Raw genomic sequence first — 16464 nt, forward strand, 5'->3', positions numbered from 1 at the left:
AGTCCTAATTATTTGCAAGAATAAAGATTATTTACTAACAGGGGCAATTGTTTTTAGCTTATGGGAGTTATGGGTCTTATAAATCCTAAACATTCACAAATATTAGTACAATTTCCTTTCTGCGAAACATTGGTAGGGGAATCATTAGGGGGGTACCCCTAATACACAACACATGTGACGTCACACTTATACGGTCTAATGAGATCGGGATGATCGTTTAAGAGTCATGATTGTTCATGAGCGAGTTCGTACTCTGACTCGTACTTGCCGATTTTCGTGTGGCTGTGACCACAACCTTTTTTGGGGGCTGGATCCGCGCCTGTGTGCCTAAGGGCCTGCAGAGTCCATGTGAGACATTGCATATTATAATTTACATCTATACTGTACCATCATCATCATCATCATTGGCCACAGCATCTTTACAGATGATAGTTGCAGCGACTAGAGGTATTTGAGACTGCATAGACTGTATAGACCAATGGCCGATCGGCACTTCTTGCCGCACCGATCACAGATGTGTCTTGACTCCTGGGGTGGATCAGCAGCTCTGCGAATTCGTTTCTGGTTAAGGTGATCCAACCAGAGCTCGTCGTGCCATGGTACTATACTGTACCATGGTTGCAATAAAGAATTATGAATGTTAAATAATTTCACGGTTTAGACACTTGTTTTAGTCACTCGCGCGACATGTTTCGGAGAGCCTAGGTAATGTTAGTATGTCTCACAACAGTTTAAATTCGATTAATTATGAATGTGTTAAAAATGCATTGCTTGCATGTGTTTGCTCGGTCACAGTCATTGCGCTAGTTTTTGTCCAGCTCTAGTTTTCGTCCACTTGACGAAATTTGAATAATAAACCTTCATTGCAACACAAACTTGGACTTATTGCAATCCTTAATGTCTTAACAATATATCTATCTGCACCAAAGAGGATATAATATTATAGAGCGGTACTGTCATAGTAAATTTTGTAACCACTGTAAATTCACTGCCATCTATCGACATACTTAAAAACTAAAAATGAAGATTTATAAAAATACGTTAAAATGTATTTAAATATGGATAAATATTTTTTTTTATTTGCATTAATTATTTTTATATGATTTTGACCCATGTTCTTTCACTGATACGCGATAAAATTATAAATAACAAACGAAACCGTCAACGCCCTCTATACGAGAGTAGGCCAAAACTAGTGGCGCCATCTGATCGAGAATCAAATTTTCGTGATTTTCGAGGCACGTTTTTTTCCTTAGACTGTATCCATCTATTACGGAGTTATATCTATCTTTGTCTGCACAAATATTATATTTCGCAAGTAACAAATTAAAATTAAATATATTATGTGTTATATTGTGTTCTAAATAAAGTAAAAAAAAAAAAAAAAAAAAAAATTATTTGCTAATACGTCAAGACGAAAACTACAACATGGACGAAAACTATATAGCGCAATGCCCCTTTAAGTTTTTGGCAAAATAAACATTTTTGGTACAAGCTTTTATCGCTGACTATACTTTTGCCCGCGAACTGTCGAGATATATCTTTATTTAGAAAAGTAATCAAGGGTTGCGGATACTTTTGGTACGTACATGATACTTACTGTACATGTACCTATATAATAAACCCTGAATTTTATTGCCAGCGGTATAAAGTCGATATTAGCTTACATTGTTATCGTTATTGTTATTGAACTATCGTTTAATATTAGATGTGTTTTAAAGATAGTGTCGATAATTGGGTATGGTTATGTTGTATATCTAAGATTAATTAAGGTTTAGATGAGTATGACCAAAGATTGACATAACTCCGTAATAGATGGATACAGTCTAAGGAAAAAATGTGCCTCGAAAATCACGAAAATTTGATTCTCGATCAGATGGCGCCACTAGTTTTGGCCTACACTCGTATAGAGGGCGTTGACTGTTTCGTTTGTTATTTATAATTTTAACGCATACCAGTGAAAGAACATGGGTCAAAATCATATAAAAATAATTAATGCAAATAAAAAAATCATTTATCCATATTTAAATACATTTTATCGTATTTTTATAAATATTTATTTTTAGTTTTAATGTGTGTCGACAGATGGCAGTGAATTTACTGGGGTTACAAAATTTACTATGACAGTACCGCTCTAGTATAAGTTACTCTATGGTATGACGGTGATATGGATGATTGGAATTTTTGACATGATTTCATGTCAATGATCTGCAAGCTCGATTCTCCATACAAACGTAGTTACGCTCTCATTTTAAAACGAGTTGTTAGATTGCTCTGAAACTTTGTACTTACAATAGGATAAGGTATATCTATGACAGTAATTAGTTTATGTAGCTTCAGATACCATAGTTAACAAAATACAGCGGATTTGTTTTTCATACAAAACTTGTTTTTGCTCTGTTCCGTTTGTTTTAAAAGCTGGAGCTATATAAAGTAATTACAGGCATAGATATACCTCATTTCATTGTATGTGCAAAGTTTAATTACAATCCAACCCGTCGTTTTAAAATGAGAACGAAATTCCGTTTGTATGGGAAGGTGAAATTCGGCCGAGCTTGCCGGGGACTTAAGTATTGTTTTGTATCGGAAAAACCCCATGAGATCAAGGCTATGGTATTTTATTAGATGGCTATACAATTGTCGGTATGTGGTAGACAAAGTTGCATAGGTAGCGAAAAAACATTTTTATTTGCCCTGCAACGGAATCCGTTTCATCACTCCTGCGACATAAGTACTTATTAAAATCATTTTAAATGTTGCCGAAAAACTACCGTAAAATGAAAAGTTTTTTATTTATTTACATCCGATTGCGCAGCAGAACCGGGTCATCATGAGAGTCACGTAAAAAAGGTTTAAAAAATAAAAATAAAACTTAAATCTTATAACAACTAGATCGAAAAAAGAACACGCATCGAAAGACACGTCGTGGTACAAAAAGTATCGATTCTCGATCGAACACTCGATTCGATTCAATCGGACAAAAGGCAGGATGTGGTCGTCGCGTCCCAACGCGCGCATGCGTTCTTGGAAAACCAAGATACTGGCCAAAAAAACCTGCTACTTTACTTAGTGAGTAATAAAGATGAGATTGAAGTGTTTTCTGGTATGATAACGGAATAAGTCATGTGGTGGGGTCGCGTGCGTGCAAATCGATTATCGAAAGGATTAACGATCTTCGTGATTGAGATCACGGGATTATTCTTAAGATATATGTACCTCATAAAAGTTCGATATACCAATTTATTTAACATTTTAACATACTAACTTGAGAAACAAATGGATCAATTTATACATGCAGCATTTATTTACTTTTTGATATGTTTGACCAGAAACGTATTCTCACCCGAAGATATGGGAAAAGCATCGATAATTGCATTTATCGATATAGGAACTCGCTACCTGTCATTACAATTTTGCCCCCTAAATCCGATATCTGCTTATACGTATATTGTATACCCGCTCTGTAAAGTCTAACATAAACAGCAAAAAAATGCAAATAACGAAAGGCACTTGTTAAAAATCACAAACTATCATTTCACGTCAATCGTTCGGCGCCCTTTTCAACAAAACATTACACTATTATATTTCTTCATAGCCTGTACTATATTTTACAAGCAGAGCAAACTCATACCGATATCTTCGGACCGATCGCGTCCGTTCGTCTCGTTTGTATTTAGAATTTCCCAAACCTGGTCGTTCCCACGGCATCTGCACATCACAACTTAGCCATCATCTTCCACCATTACTTGACCATTTATACCCATTTAAAAAACAACCTTAAGTCCTTCCATCAAGGTATTTTATCTATTAAACAAAACAGCACGATATGCATTATGCTAGTTCCAATTTTAAAATTCGTTGTGCTCAAAACCTGTCAATCAAATTTAAGACGTATTGGCTAGTTTTAAAGTTTGATTTCGATTGTATAGATTTGTAAGCTAGGTTGGTTTTAGCATGGAAAATCTGTTCGTTGTTACAGTATTCAAAAATTACGTGAATCATGCGCATTCGTGTGTATAATTACGTTTTTACAAGCGCTTAGTCGATCGGTCAGGGGCTTCCAATATTTGCTGAAGAAATAAAAAGGGTTTTATCAGGTAAGAATATTAGAGGATACATGTTTTAATTATTTCTGTCAATATTGTATAAAGCTGCACCAGAAGCAGTTGTATAAATTGAACAGAACGTATTTATTTTAACTAATTCAATATTTAAATAAGATGGGTTGACAAAAAGGCGTGTTGCCCGTAAAATTGGTAATTTAATTTGATTGTGGCAATGATAAAATGCGTTATTTTATTAGGTGAGTAGTCAGTAATTCAATAGATAGTAATTTAATTTGCGGTGCATTGTACTCTTGCGCTGCTGACACCTGCCGCAAGTGTCAAATTTAATAAAGATTCTCCGATAGAATGACCTTTTTGACGTTTCCTGCAGCAATGCAGTCGACAGTTATGTTGGCAGAAATACTACAGCAGTAAACCTGATAGTGTAGTTTGAAACCTAACGGTACCTTTAGGTGCGACCGACCTTTAAACATCTCACCACTGGAAACATAGACATAGTATATACAAGTAGTTATAGACATGAAACCGAGCGACCAGGGGTAGGAGAAAGACATATTCATGAAGACAGTTTCATGTATGGCAGCATAATCCTTTTTCTCTTTCAGTCGCAAATTTCGGTATTTCGCCATCGCCTCCTTGCTATGATGCCATAACCCGACCATGAATAAATGCCCGGTCGGTGATAAAGACAAAGCATGGCACTACGAGTTGCCCCTGTCGCTCAAACGGTCCCGGTCTGTAGCATCACTCAAAGTTAATCTGAAAAAGCTTTGGCTTTCCCACGAACTGTGATTTGGTTGAGTACTAATATATATATATTATTTATATATTAATCGCACTTAAACTATCGTGAGACATATTTCAAAATATTTATCAGTACGGTTTTTACTCACTATTATTTTTAGTCGCTTTTGGCGACATGTTTCGGATTCTTTGGGAATCCATCCTCAGGCACGAGTGTCCGCGGCGGTTGTTCGTCGTGCACAACCGAAACATGTCGCCAAAAGCGACTAAAAATAATAGTGAGTAAAAACCGTACTGATAAATATTTTGATTATTTATATATTACATATATATATATATTTATTTATTTAATATTTATTTAGTACTATATATTTATGTATGCTAGTACATATTTATTTGCAATAATGCAATTGATGTATTTTAGTTATTCGTAGACGTTAATATTGTAGTTTTCCTTTTTAAATATTATTGCACGTTGTTAAGACCTATCTTAACAAGTAGCAGATAAGTAGGTATTAGCATACCTAAGTACCTACTTACCTAATCTAGACAGATTAAGTCTCTCAATCGTCCTATGATATGTAAAGGTGACATCTACCGAAACTATTGTGTACTAGTTTAAGTGCTCAATAAGCTGTTAGCTATGTCAATGTATGTAATAGTTCCTAACCAATCCGTAGTGTCATAGTGTGGCGCTGTACTTTACTATATAAGCTTCTACATGTATGTAGATAAGGCACTTTTTCTAACCAGCCTTCTGTAAAACATTAAATTAAGATATCAGATTCTCTGCTTTCATTTGGTCGCCATTACCTCCAACGCTGAACATAATGGTGACCCCTAGTTTAAATCGCGGTTAATCTCAGTACTTTAAAGCGAATCGCTAGTAAATTTAGTAAAATTTGCGAGCCGGTACGTCGAGGAATCGCCGCGTATCCTGATTTAGGCCGGGAGAGCAACGTTACCACGTAGGCAGCAACCGCGTGGGGCTCCGCCGACCTGAAGAAGCTGAAGAGGTGACTAGGAGGCGACCACACCACTCGATCGAGCGGCCTGAGCCAACGCGACAGGCGCCGACCGAGCCACCAAAGCGGGACCACGTGCGTGGCACCGCAGCCGCAGCAGGGAACGGCTACCGCAAGTACCAAAGGGACCACGTGGGTGGTACCACACCAGAGGCAGAAGGAGCGCCCAAGCGAGGGCAATCACCAAGCTACGCCACGCGCACGAGCATCAATCGAGAAGGCAAGTGAGCTGGCATTCCCTAACCTATCTACCAAATCTCCCTACCAAATTTAATTGTAATCGATTTATTTCCTACAAATTGTAAATTGTAATCGTTCTTAATCATGTTAGAAACTTCCAAAAGCACTCTAGAAGAGTTAGAAATTAGGCAGTTAAAAAATAGACGAGGTGTCTGTAAGCGAAAATTAACTGTATTTAATAAATTTATAGAAAGAATCGACTCAAGTGCATTGACGGCCGAAATAATTGTAGACATAAGCTTAAGACTAGAACAATTACCAAAGTTATACAATGATTTCTCTGAGATACAGGACCGGATCGAGACACTGTGCAGCGACGAAGGGGACATCGAAGCCCACGAGGCCGAGCGTATGTCATTTGAGGACACATTTTACCGACTTAGCGCTAAGGGCAAGCTGCTGGCGAAGGTAGATACCGATTCAACACCAAATGACCATAGTCCACCAGCCCCGCCGCAGCAACCCCTCGGTGAGTCGATAAAATATCCCGAAATTAGCCTCCCTAGCTTCGACGGAGACCTAACACAGTGGCTGCAATTTCGAGACACATTTGATGCCCTAGTCAACCAAGCTAGCTTAGCACCGATCGTAAAATATAAGTACCTACGCAGTTGTTTACAAGACGGCGCACTTGAGGTAATTAGTTCGCTCGATTTCTCCGAGGACGCGTACATGCTCGCGTGGCAGATGCTTTGTGAACGTTATAATAATCCTAAACGTTTAGTCACCAACCACATGCGAGCCTTGTTCGACGTGGAACCGGTACCGTCAACTCCTTCGGGTCTAAGAGGTCTGTGCGATAATATTTCCAAACATTTGAGATCTTTGCGCTCATTAAATGTACCTACCGAAAATTGGGATCTCGCAATTATTCACATGTTAGTTAAAAAGTTAGACAGTCGATTGCAATCAAAGTGGGAAAACAGTGTTGATTTGAGAAAATTGCCTTCGTTGCAGGATTTCAAAACCTTCCTAAAGAACCGAGCTGACCGGCTGGAAGCGACCAGCCCAGCAGTACCATCGGACGCACCCAGCACTTCCAAGAAGGCCATGGTAACCACGTCCGAACCTATCAAGGTAACCTCCAAACAGTTTAAATGTAACCAGTGTCCGTATTGTTCGAGTACGCATTATATTAATCAGTGTCCAAAGTTTAGTGCATTAAACGTTATCGCGCGCATCCGAGCCGTGAATAAATTACGATTATGCTTTAATTGTTTGTCCGGAACGCATGTCTTAACAAACTGCAGGGCCAGTACATGTCGAGTATGTAAGGGCAAGCATCATACGTTACTACACAAACCAAATACCAACACTCATGTAGGTAGTAACCCCGTACCAACGCGATTACCAATATCAACGTTAATCGACGAACAACAGAGTTCTAGTCAAATCGAGACTACCTTGTCGAATAACACTTTAATCGAAAAACAAATAAACAATGCGCGAAATAGGTCAGTTTTCCTTACAACAGCCCAAGTGCTCGTTAGGGATAAGCATAACAATGTGCATAAAATGAAGGCATTTTTAGACAATGGCTCGCAAGAAAATTTCATTACCGAAAACGCGGCCAAAAAGTTACAATTAAACAAGGAACAACTTGCCTTAAATGTCATAGGTTTCAATGAAAAAGTGTCTAGCCTTTTAGAATCGTGTGACGTAACATTGCATTCCTTAGACGGAACCTTTACAACGAATTTGTCCTGTTTTATTACGCCTATAATTTGTACTACCAACATTTTAATACCAAACGTGCAACGTTGGCACATTCCGTCGCGTTATAAATTAGCTGATGACGAGTTTAACTTAGCTCAAGATGTAGATTTGCTTATCGGTGGGGAGATATTCTTTGATTTACTTCTTACCGGTAAATACAAGCTCGGGCCCGGATTACCGGTTCTGAGACGCTCGCGATTAGGATGGATAGTCACGGGTTCCGTACAAAAAAAAACCGAGTCTGCCATTCAATGTAAAGTTACAGTAGAAACTCAATTAAAAAAGTTTTGGGAAATAGAGGAGGGTTCCGCACCAAATTTACCCTATGATGAAAAACAATGTGAGGATATATTTCTGAAAACTCACACTCACAACTCTGAGGGTAATTTCGAAATAGAACTTCCATTAAAGCAGCCACCTACCAAGTTAGGTCAATCTAGGCACATAGCATATCGGAGGTTCAAAACATTAGAATCCAAGTTCGAGCGGAACCCCGAATTTAAAGATAAATATGTGAATTTCATGCGCGAGTTCGAACAAGCTGGCCATATGATTCAATTACAAGATAATTATGATGGCCCATGTAATTTTCTACCCCACCAAGCTGTTTTTCGCGACTCCCCCTCAACCCCTATTCGAATTGTTTTCGACTGCTCATGCAGAACTGATAACGGCATTTCTTTGAATGATATCCAATACAAAGGCTCAATAATACAGGACGAACTCATAAATATACTTCTACGATTCCGAAAATACCAATATGTTATTAACGCTGACATACAAAAAATGTACAGATGTATTTATGTTAAACCAAATCAACAATACCTACAATGCATATTTTGGCGGGAAAATACTCACCAACGACTCCAAATTTATATGCTGACCACATTAAGTTTCGGCTTAAAGTCAGCACCACATATTGCAACCAGATGTTTGTTACAATTGTCAAACGAAAACCAACACACATTTCCAGCAGCTGCAGAGGCCATAGCGAACCAGTTCTACATGGACGATTTTATCGCCGGCGGCGACGACGAGAATCAGGTAGCTGAAACTGCATCACAGGTGAACGAGATCCTGCGGGGAGCCAACTTCACGCTGCGGAAATGGAAGTCCAATTCCGAAGTCATCATAAAACGGGTGAGCGAAACACACACACACCAAAACACACACACAACCGAATTTGGAGATAAAACACATAAGGTCCTGGGTTTAGCGTGGTCTAGTGACTCAGATGAGCTTATGTATACCATTAAAGAAAACCAAATTTCACACCCAATCACCAAAAGAAAGGTACTAGGGGTAATTTCGTCCATTTTCGACCCCCTAGGCTTGACGGGACCAGTAATTGTAGTAGCCAAAATATTTATTCAAAAATTATTTAAGGCTCAATTAGATTGGGATACCGAATTAACACAAGACTTGATCCAAGAATGGAACACATTCTATCGAGACTTGTTTTTAATAAACCAATTGAAAATTTCGAGATGTACAGTCATACCCAATTATGTAACGATACAAATTCATGGGTTCTGTGACAGTAGTATTAAAGCCTATGGCGCTGCCATCTATATACGATCAAGCGATAGAGTAGGAAACGTACAAGTTCACCTACTTTACTCAAAATCAAAAATAAGTCCAATACAACCCCAAACTATTCCAAATTTGGAACTTTGTTCCAGTTTACTGCTCGCGACACATGTCGACAAAATAAAACGAGCATTAAAATGTGACGTTTCCGGAATCAACCTGTGGTCAGATTCAAAAATAACATTATGTTGGATAAAAAATAGTAACCCTAAATTAACTTGTTTTGTTAGTAACAGAGTCACAAAAGTATTATCACTTACAAACAAGCACGAGTGGTCATGGGTCCGCTCGGAGGATAACCCCGCCGACCTTTTGTCCCGAGGGGTAGCACCAGGCAAGCTGGAAACCAACCAGTTATGGTGGTCTGGGCCGGCGTGGTTGACCCAAAGTCCGGACACATGGCCGACCCACGATTCTGAGTCACTAAATCATGCACCCGAGGCCGAGAGCGACGTAAACATAACTCTCACCTTGGCTATTAGCACAGAATCTAACGACACGATACAATATCTTTTCCACAGGTGGTCAAGCGATAAAACACTTATTCATGTATTAGCATACATACTTCGATTTATATATAATACAAAAAATAAAACTCGAACAATTAATCCAAATAATAAATTATCAGGACCATTGTCCGTAGAAGAATTAAAAAAATCGGATCACGCATTAATTAGACATGCACAAATGGAATCATTCCCACACGAATATAAATTATTGCAAAACAATAAACCGGTTCTTAACAAATCAAAAATATTATCTTTACACCCATTCATGAAGGACGGACTCGTTCGCGTAGGCGGACGAATCGGTCTTTCGCATTATGCATATGAAAAAAAACATCCTTTAATATTAAGTCACGAGCACGCGCTTACCAAACTACTGATGGCAAACGCACATATACGTACTCTGCACGCTGGCCCTCAGTTATTACTTTCAACTATTCGCGAGCGCATCTGGCCAACAAAAGGTAGGATGTTAGCCTCGAAAATTGTAAATAAATGCGTTCCGTGTTTTAGAGCAAATCCAAAGACTACTAACCCTATAATGGGAAACTTACCCCCCTCAAGGGTAAATCCTTCCCCCCCCTTTGCTATCACGGGTATCGATTATGGAGGACCTTATAACATTAGAGATAGGACAGGGCGTGGTTACAAGGTCTCTAAGTGCTATATAGCAGTGTTTATTTGTTTTGCAACAAAGGCAATTCATCTCGAATTAATTACAGGGCTCGAGTCAGCCAATTTCCTGGCGGCGCTGCGACGATTCATCGCCAGGAGAGGTAAACCGAAGGAGTTGGTGAGTGACAATTCAACAACCTTTCATGGGGCTAGTAACGAGCTAAAAGATTTACAAAAATACCTACAGGACAGCTCGAGCGAGCTAGTATCTCATTGCGCAGACGAGGGCATAAAATGGAGTTTTATTCCTGTCTATACACCTCATATGGGGTCCCTATGGGAATCTAGTATAAAACTTACCAAATATCATTTAAAAAGAGTGTTAGGGTTATCTTTGTTAACTTACGAACAATTTGTATCAATCCTATATCAGGTAGAATCTATGGTAAATTCTAGGCCACTATGTCCCTTACCTAGTTCAAATCCTGACTATCCTGTCCTTACGCCAGCTCACTTTTTAATTGGAAAAGCACCAAATTCACTTCCGGACGAAGATTATAACCATGTACCAAAGAACCGATTAACTCACTATCAACTTTTGCAACAAATCACGCAGGACTTCTGGCGGCGCTGGTCACGTGACTACATCGGAACGCTGCAGGAACGCACGAAGTGGAGGAGCGCGCGCGGCCCAAGCCTCGCAGTCGACACCGTCGTCCTGGTACGAGACGAGCGTCTGCCGCCCTGCCGGTGGAGGCTGGGCAAGATCGTCGCGACGCAGCCGGGCCGGGATGGCGTCACCAGGGTGGCCGTCATCCGAACCGCCAGAGGGGACATCCAACGCGCGTTCAATAACATTTGTCCATTACCTACTTCGGGTGAAGTCATATAAGTAGTAAATACCTACCAACAGTACCAACCTAATGTAAAGTTCAAATAATTATAACTAAGTGTCTAATAAGTATAATTAAGTACCTAAATTACCTTACTTACCTAGTACCTATGTACATAATTAGAATACCTACTCCCTATTTAAAATAAAAATCATTTCCTATTGTTGTTTCATTTATAAGAATGGGCACAGATCTAATTAAAATTTAAGTAATTACCTAACTATAACTCGTAACAAAGAACTCTGCCCATCCTTACTGATAGGTAAAATGTATAAAGCCTATTCTTTGAAATACCTAATGTTACTCATAAAACATTAACTATTTCAAGGGGTGGCAAAATGTTAAGACCTATCTTAACAAGTAGCAGATAAGTAGGTATTAGCATACCTAAGTACCTACTTACCTAATCTAGACAGATTAAGTCTCTCAATCGTCCTATGATATGTAAAGGTGACATCTACCGAAACTATTGTGTACTAGTTTAAGTGCTCAATAAGCTGTTAGCTATGTCAATGTATGTAATAGTTCCTAACCAATCCGTAGTGTCATAGTGTGGCGCTGTACTTTACTATATAAGCTTCTACATGTATGTAGATAAGGCACTTTTTCTAACCAGCCTTCTGTAAAACATTAAATTAAGATATCAGATTCTCTGCTTTCATTTGGTCGCCATTACCTCCAACGCTGAACACACGTTCTGTAAGTTTGTCTATCTATCTAATTCGAATTTTCCACTCATTTACTCTAAGGTTAGCTGGAAGAAATCCCTTATAGGGATAAGCTCGCCTTTGTACCTAAATTTATATGAATTTCATGTTATCAATTTTTGTTTTGTACAATAAAGTGATTTACTACTACTACTACTACTACTACTACTATTTTCTCTTTCCTCTTATAGGAATCGCAATAAGAATATCTTTCTCTATCAAAGAGTGTCAGGCCCTTGACTGGAAACATTAATATGCATCGTATCCTCGTTACGTTTTATTCACAATATTTTTTATTGCGGCCAGGTTGAACGGCCCTGGCTAACGGGTTGCGTAGCTCGGTAGCGGATTTGCATGCCAGTATCATGCCCCGGTTGATCTGTGACCCCCTTAATTGGAGCCTTCATTTTTTGAAATTCGAACGCGGGAGTTCGGAATTTTAATTTTCTTACGTTATGTCTTGATTGTGTTTGATGAAGGACGCGCATAATCATTTTATTATGGTAAGCGATCAAGTAATCCTATTCCTATGTGTATTGTAGGTATTATTTAGATAGCATTATAGGCAACATGAATTATGCTGGGTAGTAGAATCGCATGCCAGTATTCATGCCCCGGTTGATCAGTGACCCCCCTTAGAGCCTCCATTTTTTTTTAATGCGTGGGTATTCGAAATTCGTTATTTTTAATATTGTATATCTTTGGGTTGTAATTAATATATAAATATTTCTTAGTCATTTACATGACAATAATTATATGGCATAGCAATAGCATTATCTAATAGGTATTTATTGTGATGCGGCATATTAAATTATCGAGCAAGTTTCAATATAGTTTGTCAAAGGACTGTCTCATTTCAAACATAGACAGAGATTTTCATACTATCTTTGTCTTATACTAGTACTAGCACCTAAAAAAAAGATAAGTATAGTTTTTTTAACTATAACATATAATTATACGGGTAATTACTATATTTATTGACAACATAATGTCAACTCAAAAATGCATGTAAATTATGGAATACATAACTAATGTTCTTTCCAATACAAACTGACATATGTTACAAGAAATATAATTACGATATCATATACCTATATCGTATATCAGGGCAGTATATAAACTACGGTAAATAGATAAATTTAATGATAACAGTCATATTGGGCCAAGGAGGTGGAGAGTGAACGTAACTCTATACATAGACAATTTGGCACGTTTGTGTGTCTGTGTGTGTATGTGTAATAATTAATGTCATTTGATGGGCGTGGTCTGAGCTCGGATAAAGATTGGTTATTTAGTAAAGTTGATTCTAGATATGTTGCGGGCACTTGGTTAAACCGATTTTGACTTGACCGATATTTTCATTTAATTTTCTTTGGCTACTAACGAAACCTTTACACGGGAAACCTTTTCTCCTGAGCTGAAAAAAATATTTGGTAGAATCAGATGATCTAATTGATATAATATGATTGTAATTACTAATTGCCGTTATTCATGAACGCGTTACTGGCCTGAATTAGTTACTAATCGTTTGTCTTTATCTGTCACTTTGACTTATGTATTTGTAAGAAAGGGATAAAACATATTTTTTAACTAAATCAGGCCCGTAAAGTTTTATGAATAAGGGGTAAATGATTAGATAAAATTTACAAAAACGTTTTGTTTTTTTACCTAAACACCATGAAGTCGAAAGTCTACTTTTATCACGACCCAAGCGGAATTGAACCCGCGACTTTTTTTTATTTTCCAGAACCATTAACTCCACCTACATGCATACATGCAACAGCCTGGAAGCCAATTCGACTAACATTTTGACATCAAAACGATTTTTTTGAGTCGTGCGTCTCGCTCGCGCCAATACAAACTAGTACTTAGTACTAGTACTTCATTTTGATGTCAAAATGATAGTTGAATTGGCTTCCAGGCTGTTGTATGTATGTCTGATAGCTGGTAGGTGGTGTAAAAAGCACGGGCGAAAGTTTTCTAAATGACATCAATTATTAGATATCAAATTGTACGATCGAATTGGCCTCTTTCACACACTTTGAACTTTTTAAGGATAAGGTAATGTACTAACCACTCAAATCGGCTTACTATTCATGAAAAGTCAAAACTATCCGTTACTTTAAAGTTAGTATGAGACACAACGACGGTGACTTGATGTCATAATGATTAATTGAAATATCAATTTTTTATACCTAAACTCCCTAATATACATACCCTTCTAATATACATTTCATACGTACATACTCACATAACTTTCCCATTATAATTATGGCAGATTCCATATGAAACAAGTATATGATTACCACGCAAAACTATTTTAGTTTGAAATAAGCCAATTCCGAACTGAAAACTTCACGCTTTATTACGCTATAAGAAAACTTCCCAAACTGACTAACTTTCGTCACTTCGAGAAAACTCATAAAGCTGAAAACTGTCTGCAACTTATACATGTCTGATTTACAACGTATACTGCCCCCACACGGTGACCGATTTAGAAACCAACCACCAATCTAAACTCAACCTTAATTTAACTACATAAGGTATCAAAACTGAAAGGGTTGCATTTTGAATTTCATTGTTTATGTAGCAATTTTAAAATTAGAAGCAAAGTTAATATTGCTGCTATCAAAATCAATGTTATTAAATTTTAAACCTTAATGCTAAGTTAAAAAGGATATAAATTTACAAGAACAGAAATTGTAAACAGTTTAATAATTTTGCAAATTATGCAAAATGTAGTTAAAGAAAGTATTACTTTGTATTGATTTAGTTCGCGGATGGTGTTATGCAAAATTTATCTAGATAAGCTAGAGCTGGTTCTTTATTGGATACTTTCATTTGTGTCTAAGTATTTTACGATATTAGAAAGGTATACATAAATTTGAATATTATTAGAAGGAAGGACGATTAATAGGGTCGTTTGCTGTCATATGAATATTTTAATATTTTTTAATCTACTAAATGGAAACAAAGGGTAATGTTGTCATATACTATGTAAGTATGTCTTTTTTCTTTGACAAACCCTAAAGGGCTTAAAGCATAAACTTTTTGAATTTCTGTAGGGTTTTACGTACAGTATTTTCAAACAGCTTGGGTACAGTTACAGATGTCATCTCAATACAATTTTATGAAATTTTGCGTTTTAAGGTTATAAATTGTATGGAGATGTCAAATGTAACCGTACCCAAGCTATTTGAAAAATACTATAGTAGAATATCCTATCTATACCAACTATATAAACTACTACGTTATGTACCATACATATGTGTGTTCATATGTGTACCTACTTGTGTAGGCATTTTAACCGTTAATTAGAAAGCATATAAACTAGATGAATCTATTTATTGCCTTATTAAGAACCGTATTTTAGTTTAATTAGTCTTAATGGGTAATTAACCCTATCGTTAACCCGTCCGCGCTCGCCTTTCGTGCTATTTATATATTAATTAAACTTACATTGCCTAGTTGCAAAAGGGTTAAATTCATTGGAATTCGAAAGGACTTAGGCCCTTTATGAACAGTATTTCGAAGGGATTTAAGACCTTTTTGAATTTAGTGTACAGTTGACCCTGGTTGGTTAGAATAACGAAATGTAAAGGTTTTTAAAAGGTTATGTGGATTTCATTTGATTTGATTAGTCCGATATATTTCATAGACATAGTATATACAAGTAGTTATAGACACACCATCGAGTGACCGGGGGGTAAGAGAAAGAATGTTCATATAAAATTTGGGCAACATAGGATTTTTTCTCTTTCACTCTCATAAATTTCGGTATTTCGCCATCGCCTCCTACCTATGATGCCAGCACCCGGTCGGTGATAAAGTCAAAGCATGGTACTATTTTCTCTTTCGTCTTATAGGAATCGCAATAAGACTGTCTTTCTCTATCAAAGAGCGTCATGCTCTTGGATATATATATTTTGGAGCTGCTGGGGTGCTCAAAAATAACACGCACTTAACGCCTTGACAATCGAGGCGTGTTCAGATATTTATGAGCACCTTAGCCGCTCCGATATGTCTGATGGCTGTACGCTTGTTTTGACGCATTTCATCTTGCCTGCCGCTACACGGTTTTAATTTATATCCTTATTTAACTAAATCTAATAATGAAGGTATTAATCATAGATTATACCAAGTAGAGATTTGTATGCTATTATGTAAGATAGTGACGTCAATGTCATTAAAATTGCATTTGTGACAATTATCTGTAGTCTGACGTGGGAGAGAAGACCGCCAGGCTGAAGTGGAACTGGGCGGGTCACGCATCCCCACCAAGTGGATGCCGCAAAAGAAGCGCGGACGGAGATGGCGGGATGACTTAGACACCTTCATCAGTAACTGGCCGGAAAAAGCAC

General features: G+C 37.6%; 1 protein-coding gene across 14 annotated transcripts; it reads left to right on the forward strand.

Moving 5' to 3' along the window:
* Nucleotides 1–5557: 5557 nt before the first annotated feature.
* On the forward strand, nucleotides 5558–11554 carry LOC134746449 (uncharacterized). Of its 14 annotated transcripts, none has more exons than XM_063680830.1 (3): nucleotides 5558–7153; nucleotides 10611–10681; nucleotides 11120–11554. In XM_063680830.1, exons 1-3 carry the CDS (start codon nucleotides 6161–6163, stop codon nucleotides 11397–11399), a joined length of 1344 nt encoding a protein of 447 aa, XP_063536900.1. In that variant the 5' UTR covers nucleotides 5558–6160; the 3' UTR covers nucleotides 11400–11554. The 14 variants fall into 14 exon arrangements, with proteins under 14 accessions (XP_063536900.1, XP_063536901.1, XP_063536902.1 ...); XM_063680831.1 differs by having other exon boundaries at nucleotides 5558–7129; XM_063680832.1 differs by having other exon boundaries at nucleotides 5558–6866.
* Nucleotides 11555–16464: the final 4910 nt, after the last annotated feature.

The sequence above is a fragment of the Cydia strobilella genome, chromosome 13 (assembly GCF_947568885.1).
Source record: "Cydia strobilella chromosome 13, ilCydStro3.1, whole genome shotgun sequence".
NCBI classification, from domain to species: Eukaryota; Metazoa; Arthropoda; class Insecta; order Lepidoptera; family Tortricidae; genus Cydia; species Cydia strobilella.